The sequence below is a fragment of the Oculina patagonica genome, chromosome 2 (genome assembly GCF_052425735.1).
Source record: "Oculina patagonica isolate OP01 chromosome 2, crgOcupat, whole genome shotgun sequence".
NCBI lineage: Eukaryota > Metazoa > Cnidaria > Anthozoa > Scleractinia > Oculinidae > Oculina > Oculina patagonica.
Genome location: NC_135759.1, coordinates 40065135 through 40077718, shown reverse-complemented (window position 1 = coordinate 40077718; position 12584 = coordinate 40065135). Strand labels below are relative to the sequence as shown.

The 12584-nt window shown below is 38.9% G+C and overlaps 1 protein-coding gene across 2 annotated transcripts; it reads left to right on the top strand.

Moving 5' to 3' along the window:
• The first annotated feature begins 882 nt into the window (after positions 1–882).
• On the top strand, positions 883–10822 carry LOC144641596 (cysteine dioxygenase type 1-like). Of its 2 annotated transcripts, XR_013568581.1 has the most exons (6): positions 883–1128; positions 1216–1293; positions 6173–6333; positions 7982–8151; positions 9352–9657; positions 9850–10822. XR_013568581.1 is itself a non-coding variant. In XM_078500642.1 (5 exons), the coding sequence occupies exons 1-5, from the start codon at positions 956–958 to the stop codon at positions 9373–9375; spliced, it is 606 nt and encodes a 201-aa protein (XP_078356768.1). In that variant the 5' UTR covers positions 883–955; the 3' UTR covers positions 9376–10822. The 2 variants fall into 2 exon arrangements, 1 of the variants encoding a protein (XP_078356768.1); XM_078500642.1 differs by having other exon boundaries at positions 9352–10822.
• Positions 10823–12584: the final 1762 nt, after the last annotated feature.

The window sequence follows — 12584 nt, the reverse complement described above, 5'->3', positions numbered from 1 at the left end:
GGGCCTCTCGCATCGCAGACAAGACGGCCTCAAGGGAATTATTTTCCACCGAAACAAAGCAATGATGGTAAATTTTGTCTACACTGTATGTTTTTGCGGGAACAGTAAGAGGCGATGAAAACATAAAAGATAATCAGTATTTAAACGATCTGCTCACCTTGGAGCAGTTGAGGAACGAGTATGATACCAACATTTAGGTCCTCAAAGCTTCAAGAATCACTCGGTACAAAGTTCGGTAAGCTTAGAACATTTTGTTTATATATGTATAGAAAGACAGTCGTAGCATAAATCCATTAGTAGAGTTCTAGAGGGCTGAAAATCAAATGGGAGGTCAATATAGCAAAATTTGAATAAGTCTCTTTTCGTTTCAGAGGCCCTTTATTGAAAATCATGGGATCAGAGGAAAATAAGAATATAAGATATAGGCCTCGGCTCGCCTTCGACTGCATGTGCTCAGCTTTCGCGCGATGTTTATTCCATCGCGGAAAAAAGCTTATTACTCACTGAGGAAAAAAGTGCCAATTGAGGTTTAGTTTTCGAATGATTCCAGGTAAAAAAAGAAATACAGAAAAAGGAAGTAAATTTCATCAGCGCGCAACGTACGTGCTCGCGGAAACTTCGTTTTCCAAGAAAAAGGGGAAAAGTTGTCACAAACGCTTCAAAAGTACTTCTGGAGAAAATGACGCATCAATAATTTGAAAACAATTTTGACTACAAAATTGATGATGTTCGTCTTGTAGCAGACCTAGATTTCTTGCTGTACCAGTTTGTCAATTTTGTCTGTAAATACTGGCGTTACTGGAACCTAAAACTGGGGGCGGGGACGAAGGAGGCTCCCTCTTATGACGTCATTCACACAACAAATCTTTGCGCGCGCACACGTGTCTCAGTAATTGCGTCGTCGTTGCTAGAGGTTGGCGGAGAAGTTTCGAGAGGCAGTGAAAAATCTCTTCTAATGGAGGCTAAAAAGTGTTTAGAGCCTCCCGAATCGATAGAGGACGTTGCTAAAGGACTTCATGTTCTTTTCGAAGAAGATCATGTCAACGTCGAGCAGGTTATTTCGTTTTTAGAGTCGTACCGTTCAAACCCGGCGGATTGGGCAAAATACGCGAACTACGACCCGCACAGGTTTGAATGAACTTTGCGTAGATTATTTATGTTTAAAGAAATATTATTTGCTTTTGTACCATTTTAAATACTTTTCCAATGTCGTAGGTACACAAGGAACTTGGTAGACGAAGGAAATGGAAAATTTAACCTGATCGTTTTGTGCTGGGGAGAAGGTCAAGGAAGGTACGCTAAAGTTCAACGTTTTGTAACGTGCAGTATTTCATCAATTGATATTGTTGTATTTGAAATAACGTTTTCCTACCATTTGTCACCGTTAATATCAGTAATATTTCTAGCACATTAATCACACTTTTGCGAATTTTATTTTACACAACTTGAAGCCGTGCACGAATATGATGCAACATCCACTGTTGCTGAGCGCTGTCTAGACACTCGCGATCAGATGGCGGGAATCTTTATTACTTCCTTTGCATCTGATTCCCGTTATCTTGTAGCGCTGATCTTTCAACGTATGCTTGGCACGTCTAAATATTACATGAAGTTATAGCTTTACTACTGGCCTTTCAAGGGACAAAAAGCTATTTGTCTAAGTATTGGAAATTTCGTTGAACAAAAACCAAAAAAAAAAAAAAAGAAAAAAAATTGCACATGTATGAGGGCCAAAATTACAGAACTTGGCAACACTGTGTTAACTTCCAAACAAGAATATTTTTGCCTAAGCTTTGCTGAAAAGATTATCTGTTACAAGTTTCACAAACAGTTTACATTGTCCCTCTCCGACTGTATGTACATGTTTTTCATAAAAGTAGATCCATCACTTCCAATGTACTTTCTTTGTGGAGGGGGACAGGGGAATCTGAACCTCCCACCTCCCGTGCCTTTAACTCCCATTTCCGCATTTTTCACCCCCTTCTCCCATCCCTGTCCATAGCCGTTCTTTCCTCTTTTTCCCATATCTATTGCGAAATATAATAAATAATAATAAAGAGTATTTTTATAGCACCAAAATCCACTAATTGCTCATGGCGCTTTACAATAAAAATATTAATAAAATGATGTTAAAAAGTTAAAAACTCTAAAAATTTTAAAAACTGATATTTACAAATATAAGTTCAAATGTACCTAAAAAATAATAATAATTAAAAAGCCTGTTTAAAAAGGTACGTTTTTAAATGTCTCTTAAAAATGTCAATAGAAGGACTTATCTAAGTTCAAGTGGGATTATGTTCCACAGTCTTGGGGCTGCCAGGGCAAATGCTCTCTCTCCATATGTTTTTAATTTTGCTTTGCGGGTCGGTCGCTAGAAGGTGCTGTGTAGATGATCTTAAAAATCTCCGAGAGGTGTGATAGTTAAGTAACTCTTGCATGTAGCAAGGCACTGCCCCATGGAGAACGTTGTAGACTAGTAAGAGAATTTCGTAAATTATACGATAGCGGACAGGTAGACAGTGTAGCTTCTTAAACACAGGGGTAATATGATCGAAAAATGTTGCGAAATGAACGAAAAATGTTGCGAAATTTTTCTCATTTTCTCCCGGTTCTCACCACCTTAGGAATCCCACTTCCTGCTCTTCGTTTTTCTGCTTCCTCCTATCCCTTTTCTCCTGGGTTCCTACCCCCTGTCCTCCTCCACTTCTTTGCTTGCCATTGTTCCTGCTACTTCTTCTGGTGTCAAAGTTTATCAAGTTATCTGTTAACGGTTGAGGAACAAAAAACAAATTGCAATGGCTTCTCAAAGAACTTTGATAAACAAAATACCAACTGTTTAGAATGACCTTCTTCCCCCTGTAGAGGGATCAAAAAAGTGCTACATGTATTTGAAAAGTTGACTTACACAACAGAACTGCATGGTTCTCAACTTGCAACATCTTTTTTGTGTGAGATAATTTGCACTGAAATTGTAATTTGTAAAATGCCCTCATGCAATGTGCAACAATTTTTGGAAACAAAGGTGAATTTTTTTTAAATTATGTTGGAGGCTTAACAGGGCTTGAAGACTGACTTTTTAACTAATGCAGGCCTACTGGTTAAGTGACATGCCAGATTAGAGCAGTTTTCAATTGAGTGTTGTAAAACCAAAACCAAAGTAATTACTCTAGCCAATCATGATCACAAAGAACACAGACAATCTAGTAAACCAATCAAAACTCGAAGAAAATACATGAAGCCGGCACAAATCGCGGGAAAACGTGCGCGAGCACATCATGATTGGTTTCGGTTTTACTTCTGTTTGGCTGAGAAAGTGGCGCGAGGGGTTTAAACCAATCACAAAGCGTAGTAATGCAAAACCAATGCGAACGCAAATTACTTTCAACACTCAAGTGAAAATTGCTCTATTGTAGCCAGGAAAACTTTTCATTGCAGTCAACTCCTGCCTTGTGGACACCCCACTATTACAGACTCCCCATTATTACAGACTCCCCACTATTACAGACACCCCACTATTATGGACACCCCATTATTACGGACACCCCATTATTACGGACACTAGTTGAAATTCCAATCCAGACGAATAAGAATTACTGAAAACAACTCCTGCTATTAAGAATTTCATCTATTACAACGCCAAATTGTGGTCTCAAAGGTGTCTCTTGTGGGAGCAGGGTTTGCACGTGCCTTGAAAGTCCTTGAATCTAAAAATAAAAATTCAAGGCCTTGAAAGTCCTCAAAATTGGTTTTCGGCCCTTAAAAGTCCTTGATTTTTTATTGAACGTCAAAAGGCTTGGAGGCAATGAGAAGACCGCCAAAATAAGCGATTTTTTTAGTTCTTCAGCAAGCACATCAACCGTTGATTTGGGGTAAATTTCATGAAAAAAAGTCCTGGTTTGAAATTTCCAAGAAGGGTCCTGGATAGTCCTTGAAAAGTCCTTGAATTTTTGGCCTGAAAAAGTGTAAGAACCCTGTGGGAGTTGACTGCAGTGGCTAGGAGGAATACAAAACATGTATGCATGCATACATGCATAGTAGCCAAAACTGAATTTTATTAGTCTTGGACCAGCTGGCTACTGTAAGTAGCTAGCCAACAATATTACTAGTATTTTGGTCTAAAAAGCACCCTTACCAGATTGACACTGCAGTGCCCACAAGTATTGAAGTTTTTGAGAAAGTCTTTGAATTCCTTTGCAAAGTCTTGAGAAGTGCTTACAAGTATTATTAGAAGTAGCTTTGAAAGATCATTGAATAATATAGCCTGCGAGCAGGCTCTCTATTGCGGGCAACGTGAATATTGAACTCCTTGAGCGCCGAAGGCGCGATCCCGCGGGTGCCAAAGGCGCGAGTCGGCGCGCAAAGCGAGCCGCTGGCCGTGCGAAGCGAGCCCGCGACCAAAATTGAGAGCCTGCACGCACGCCATTGAATTTCAAATCCAGCGCATTCGTCCACGAACGCAGCACTCTGATTGGTAAAAAATGACAGACTCAATTAATGTGAGAAAAAACAGAGTCCATATCAAAGCCAAATCAACTACGGCCGGCGTTCGTGAATAGGTACGCGAGTTCGTTCAGCAGCGTTCATGAAGAATTTTGGAAACTTTCGCTTGATTCTAACGATCTCCTTAAATTAAAACAAGAACAGAAAGATGCAGTAAATTGTCTTCTAGAAGGACGAGATGTTTTTGCGGTTATGCAAACCGGTTACGGCAATTGCTTCATATTTCAACTCTTTGCAGTGGCAATGGCAGAGAAGAAAGTTTACGAGCGACTCTCAGACACTATCGTTTTAGTAATATGCCCACTTTCCAGCATAATTGAAGACCAGGTGAAGGAGGGACAATCGATGGGTTGAACTGTGTTGCTTTGCGAGGTTTAACCGGCGTTACGAGCGTCAGTTCGCAGATGATTTTGCATCGGCTGAGAAGTCCGCGACAGTCGGACGAAACGCGCAGGAGAATAAAGCAGCTTTACAAATGCCGTTCGCAGAGTGATGCTCACTAGTTAAGTTCGATTTTCTGATTTTTTGGGGGACACGAATCGCACACACGGCTGGACAAACTAGACAATATTGCGAATTGTTTTTCAATTTGTTCGCACATCTGTCATCATTTGTCTGCGGCTCCCATCGCGATTTGACGCTTCAAATAAATTTTCCGTTTACATGCGAACCTATTTACCAGTTCCACATTTTACCAAAAAAATGTACACTTGCAGATACAGGAACATTCACTCTCTTTGTTTACAACTTTTTTCGAAATAATCGCACGAGCGCTCGATCGATCTTATTCTATGATAATGAAGAGCCATCCATCGATATATTGACACCTGAAGCGTAGCGAGTTGTCAACAAGTTGTCACATTTCGAGGGGCTGGATTTGAAATTCAATGGTTTGCGTGCAGGCTCTCCCTCTGGGGGCTCGCTTCCCCACGCACTCGCGCCTTCGGCACTCGCGGGATCGCACCTTCGGCGCTCGAGGAGTTCAATAATAACATATTCACGTTTCCCCCGAATAGAGAGCCTGCTCGCAGGCTATGAATAATATTGTTCCGAAACTGAGTTTGTGCGTTCTGTATTATTCTGCACTGGATATTGCCCTTTTCAATAGTTGATATGGAAATTGTGCAAATATTTTGCATTTTTGATATGACAATCATTCTCTGGGAATGACAGTAGCGTACTTGTTTTGTTATTGGAACCTGATTTTTGCTAAAAAGGGGTGTATGTTGGTGTTCATGAATTTAAAAATTTTCTCTCCTGAAGCTGATAAATGAATTAAGTCCTAGATAAAATCTTGATTATCTCATCTATTCATCCTATTAATGTCATTGTTATTTGAATAAAGCTTTAATATTGTTAACCAGTCTTGTGAGAGATACTGCATGTTAGACCTGTCACGATATAAGTGATTGAACTTGTTTGCCCTTAAAAGACATCAAACAGACTTACTGTCATGCATTAGCAACTCAGAGGAATAATGAAAAAAGTTGGCCTTACCGGGTAATTGCTTTGAGTAACGGCAATCACTTAAAAAATTATAATAATTACCAGTTTCCTTAGAGATGTGTACTTTCTACTTGGGTGACTACATAAAAGTCATGTACATACAACAACAATATGTCACTGTAGAATAAATTTATGATTCTTCTTTAATTTGTATTTTTTTGTTTAGTTCCATTCATGACCATGCTGATGCCCACTGTTTTCTGAAGGTGCTAGATGGAAGACTTAAAGAAACTCAATTTCCATGGCCATCAGAATCTGAACCTGAAAAACCTCTGGAACCAACAGCGACAAGATTTTATGAAACAAATGAAGTCAACTACATCAATGGTATTTTCTTGATTTATAACCATTTTTAAGCAAAATACTTATTGCCCCCTACCCCAAAGCAAGTCACCTGCCCAGCAACCACAAGAAGATTGCTCCTGGTTTTGAGCAGACTCTAATTTGAAATAAATATCTTCTTAACATGAAAAATTATTCATAGTTGTTCTTCTACTAATAATATACATGAAAAAATTACTCCATTCCGATTGGCTGAGAACAATGGAGTTCAGTTGTAGCACCAGTGCAAAAATTGTAACACCAGCGCAAATTACATATCGATGTTTGGCTGAAAGACAATAAAAAATTGGACATCCATGTTGACAACTGTCAAAACAACTAATCTGCTGACCAGTATCACATGACCATATCATGGGCTCAGGTGTACACTTCATCGAGATCATGTATTTTCTTGATGAAGCTGACCTCTGAGCAAGTTACTATTTACCGTTGTACCGTGGGCTCAAGTCTTACTTTTTTGCCCAGGGATCCATATTCACGGTCGTCCGGTCGTCCAAGACGACTAAAAAATTGTATGGACGACCAAACGATTACATAAATTCGTCCGCTGGACGACTTAAGTTTGACTTAATGAAAAAAAAAACAATTATTAAGTTTTCTTATGAGTAACTTGCGTTCTGACCACTTGTCATCCATTCACAACTTTTCGAAAACAGAAAATAATTTGCAACTTTCTGTCGCAATAAAATCATAATTTTGGCCGCCATCTTGGCCGATGCGGTATTTTCCATCAATGAAATCATTGCAGGCTCAATTTTCAAGCTGTCAACCGCTGATATTTTGTACTGCAGCTGCATCCGCGAAAACACGAGGCGATCCAAGGCGATCGCATCAGCTGATGTTTTGATCAAAATTTGCCGATATCTTGGTGTGGCACTGCCAGCAAAGAAGAAAAAGCAATGTTAACACTTCAGTAATAAAAAAACAAATATGAATAAGAAGAGCAAAAGCGTTCTTTTCTTCCGTTGTGGCAATCGAAGAGGCCCTGGCTTTCATTTGTGCCTGCATTATACGCTTCCGCCAATATCACAAGCCGCTTGGGGGCGTGATGTTTTGTGAAATTTGTAAGCCGGCAGCCAAGGTAGACAAGTAAAGAGTCTCATTAACAAATACTTGTGAATCAAACTTTATTATAACAGATTCGTTGTCTTTTAGATTTTATGTATACACAGTGTTACATACATGTGATAATAACAAAAAAAGTCAACTTTTCATTAACTTGTTGTACGGTCGCCATTCTTTACTTTTGAACGGGCAAGTAAAATTTTGCCAGGGCAAGTATGTCATCTTGCATACTTGCCCGGCTGACGACTTGTAGAAAAAACGAATATGGATCCCTGTTTGCCCAATGAAATGACAGGATTTTGTAAGCACAATTTCTGCGATTGGAGTTGACGATTTATTCCAGCTATGGTTCTTTCTTGAGCAGTATACGTTTAATAACTTCAATAACAGAGTCAGCAATGAGAGCATTTTCGAAAAAGCAATTTCAGCTTTTTGAAAAAACTTACTCCTGCAGATTAATTCCAAATTGAGCGAGAAAAACCTAATAAACCTGTCGAAGAGGCTAAAGATCTCTACTGAGGAAATCCTAAAATAGTACTCTTACCTTGTAATGTTTGTTTTGTACCAGACACTATAGGTCTTCATCGTGTGGAGAACGTCAGCCATACCGACACGGCTGCATCACTTCATGTATACATCCCAGCATTTGACATGTGTCAGTCCTTTGACCAGCGCACAGGACACAAGCGGAAATGCCAAGTGACATTCTGGAGCAAGTATGGCTTAAGGACGCCTTATGTGAGTATTAAGGAGTGACGTAAATAAGTAATTTGTACTTTTGTCTTAGCTGTGGGCAGTAACTGCCTCTCAATTGTTTTGTTACAAACAATTATGTATACAAATAATTTTAATAGTTATCAGGACTATGTTTGCTGACCAGACTTTCCAGGTTTTAGGAGGTACAATTTTTGTTGTTATAAGCTTCACAAAGTAAAACACTGGTTGCTTATGCGGCAAATTATCCATTCTCTCAGTGCAAACAATTATGTTACCCATGTGATTCTGTTACATAAGTCATTTATTGGACCTGCACATTTTGCATTTGAAATGAAGAATTTTAATTAGAAGATGCTTTGTTGCTCTTGAGCTATTGTAAGGAATGTTCAAGATACCAGTTGAAATTGTTTGCAGGTCTGGAGGCGCGTTTCTTCAGAAAATGTGCAAAATGTAACTCTTTCAGCTGTATTTTATGTACATGTTATTACTTGCGCTGTTTGATCCTTGTTATGCATGATGAAGATCATACCAAAACAGACAGACAAGAAATGGTACCGGTAATTGTTGTAAGGCAATAACACACCAGCAGAAAATGTTGTTCAAATAGCTTCAAACCTCCACTTTAATTTTAAAGAACTATCAGGGTTCGAGACTGACTTTTTTGCTAACTAGCCTAGTGGCTAGCGACAGATTTGATTTCATTAGCCAAAACCAATTTTCTACTAGCCAGAACTTTCAAACATGGTTTTATTTTTTATTTTACCAAGCCACCTGAGACAAAAAACCAATGACAAATTGGACAAAATTGGTTTTTCTTCACACAAAGTAGAACATCGAATTATGCTCTTGAGATTTCCCAAGAGGGGTAATAATTAGTATAAACGGTTTTCTTTTTTCACTTGTTGCCTTCGTCACCAAAGATATCATTTGTTTGCTTTTTGGTAACATAAGCCTTTCCATAATCTTTAATATATGTCAACAGTGTACTTGTTAGTTCTGTTCTCTCAGAGTCGATTTCAATTTGCGGTTTCTTTTTGCAAAACTGCTTGAAATTTGCACTCACTAGCCATTTTGGCCAGTGAAAGCCAAAAATCTACTAGCCAAAACTACATTTCTTTCTACATTTCATTGGCTACCGTTAGTCTCGAGCCCTGACTATTCCTGGTTCTTGGCCTATCGACCAAGACTGTAAAACTAAATACACTCTCTTTCTTGTTTCAGAAACCAAGCTCGTGTACCAACTAATGCTGTGCAAGAAATGAGGAGTGGGTTCTGGGGAGGCCTGGGTGTTTTACTGTCGGTGAACTCTTGGGATTTGATCTTTACAAAATAATGATCTATATATATACTTGTTTAACTGACCGAGAAATGCTGACATGTACTTTACTCAAAACTCTTTTGTAAATTGGTGCATTGCATGCAAATGGGCTGAGGAGGTTTTTTAAGGAGGAAATAATTGTGTGGAAAAATGGTGATAACTTGGTTATTTCCTGAAGAACTTGGAAAACAAGAAAGCACCAAAGTTTAGTTGCAGTATACTGTAAAAAATATAATGTGCTGTAAGCAGTTAGAAACGAGACCCAAACAATTTGGGCCATGTATGTGCTAAGGGGGTTTTAAGGGCGAAATAAGGGGAAATAATAATTATTGTGTGAGAAAATGGTGATAACTTGGTTTATTTCCTGTAGAGTTTGGCAAACAAGAAAGCACCAAAATTAGTTACAGTATACTATCAAAAATATAATGTGCTGTATTAGCAATCAGGAACAAAACCCAAACCATTCATGTCTGGCTTATGGATGTTATCCTGCACCCAAAACCAGCGGCATGTTTTTTCTTGGTGATCTGATTGGTTCCCCCCCCCCCCCCCCCCCCCGCTCTGTAATACTCTCAAGCCAGGAGTGTTTACTTTGGTTTTGGTTTTGCAACATTGTATGCTCTCTCAACAACTTCTAATTTACCAATGAAATTGGTTAAATGAATTGGTGCATGTACATTGCCTATGATACCTTGTGCGGTAGGATACATGCTTTATTAACCTTTCTGTAGTAAGTCTGTATATGTGCTTCATTAGCTTTTCTGTAGATAGTTTACAGATCTTGTAACCTCTATTTAATGTGCACACAGCAGAGTATTTTAATATTGAGAAATCCACGTTAATTGCATCAAATAATTAATTTTGTATTCTCTGTATGCTATATGAAATTCAATTTGCTCCAGAAAAGAGACAAATACAGGGAACATGGTTGTTTGCAGTGGTCTTCATTTGAGTGTCGAAAACTAATTGGAATGGCTTTTTTCATTGGCTATTAGAATTTCCCTGTTTTAAGTTTTACGACACGCAATTGAAAACTGCTCTATACAAAGATGATAACTTTATTTCTATTGTAAAGTGTTCATAGTGGAAGATTGTAAGAATGAAAAAAGTCAAAGTCTTGGAAAATATTAGAAAGTATACATACGTATTGGAATGGCATTTAAGTAAACATTGGTCTTCCCTTTGAAGACCTATAAACGCGTTCGTATTTTCTTATGAAAGTTCGTAATCTATTCGCTTTGTTGAGGCTGTATTTTATAGTTCAATATTTACACAAGTTTAAAACTGTTTGGTACAAACTGTACGTCCCTGTTGACAAGAATTCTTCACAGGTGTGAAAAACTACAGGATTTAATAAAAGTCAATTAAAACACAGTTGTTTGCGTCACTGACTTTCCATCCCGAGATACCTGTGAAGCCCTTTGAATAATGATAACGTAATCCACCTTCCCCGCCCTCCGAGATTTATTTTTGCCAAACATACGCGCCGTTTACGCGCGCTGCATTAATATAACCAGAAAAGAAAAGAGAAATTACCTTTCTCACTCTATCCTGCAGACAAGCATGCCGGGTTTTTAAAGGTTTTCGTCAGTTTACGCTTTTCTCGAAAACATCCGGCGCATTAAATAACCCCGTGGAACGATTCCGCCGCGACAAACTACAAATTAACCAATATATTTTCGCCATCTTGAATTGGAAACTAGTTCACATTCCCACTCTTCGAAATTCACTGCGTGTGCACCGAACAAACGCCTTGTCGCAGCGACTTGTTTTGAACCACTACACACGGAGCGACTTGTCGCATAGACCTGTCGCTGCGAGCTATCGACAAGTGTGTCCCAACCTTTATTGTTTACGAAACTTACGCTCTACGAATGTAAAAAATTCCTGGACTGATAGGTGGACCTCTAGGTGCCGTATCCAATGGTCAATTTCAGCGCTGATGTTTTTTTTTTTTGATAACGTTGCGCCATGGCATGGGCTTCATGTCGGTGTAGTCAGAGTATTATGTCATGATGACCCAAATTTACGAAAATCTTAATGACTATGGCCAGTTGAAGTTTTGTCTGTTGGGCATTACCGTACTTATCTCTTAAAATCACAGTCATCTGGCTCTGTTCTGTCGTTTTAGTACGATTTCGTAACTTTGTCCCCGTCGTCTGTTTGTATTGTCTGAAATGCTGTCTAAGCAATTGTCTGAGCACTCTTACCAGTAATCCTATTTCCGGTCACTTACACTATAAAGTCATCAAATCATGGATGGAAAGCCGATTTACAGTTAATACGGGGATATAAAATGACCATGTTCAATTTCAGCCGTTTCAGAACGTTTTTTTTTTATACTTAGTTACAGGTTGATTTTTCCAACGTTAAAAGAAATGCGTGTTAGACCACAGGTCACCCAAGCTCATTGGAGCGTTGAACATCATTTGACATTGCGCAGCAGCGTAGTATGAGAATGCAACAATCTAGCCTGCGAATACAGCCGCCTCTCATTCGCGTCCCGCAACGAAAAGCGAAACACGAAGAAAGACGTCTGCGATTCACGGCCAGAAATTCCATACTGATGACGTAAATCTGTCCAGAATCCGGACAGGAGCGCTGATTGGTCAGCTAGTTAATTTACATAATGTATGCGAAATATAACACTTCATGACACGAACGGTAAAAAACCGGATGTTATTGCGGACTAAAAGTTGACCGGGGGAAGGATCGTAAAACTACACCAAAGCTATACCTTAGAATTTCTTTAATATCTATAATTCATATGTAATTGGGAAACAAAAAGAAACTGCTTTATAATAAGATGAACGACCTCAAAGATGTACAGAAAGGACGCGCCACAGCGGCCGTTAAAAATAGATCAATTTTGTCACCTAACTTTTAATGTTGACATAAAGGCAGCCGGCAAAACAAACAAGCATCAAAAATGTGAAATACAGATAACCTGAACGACCTGAACCATCCACAACCAAAGAATAAATGCTATAGAAAAACAGAATTTTAAGTTGACAAACAGCGGGGAAAGAAGAAACGAACTCAGAAGAATTGTTATGATCGTTGCGGTATCGGTATTTACGGCCCAACACCTCCGAGAGTTGCGCTCAAGTTCCAAAACAATGTCATCTAGTGATTT

Bases quoted from the DNA above. Each gene is read 5' to 3' on its own strand.
- LOC144641596 (XM_078500642.1), top strand. From the start codon at position 956: ATGGAGGCTAAAAAGTGTTTAGAGCCTCCCGAATCGATAGAGGACGTT. The intron at 1,129-1,215 runs GTTTGAATGAAC...CCAATGTCGTAG, and splicing joins GCGAACTACGACCCGCACAG to GTACACAAGGAACTTGGTAG. The intron at 8,152-9,351 runs GTGAGTATTAAG...TTCTTGTTTCAG, and splicing joins ATGGCTTAAGGACGCCTTAT to AAACCAAGCTCGTGTACCAA.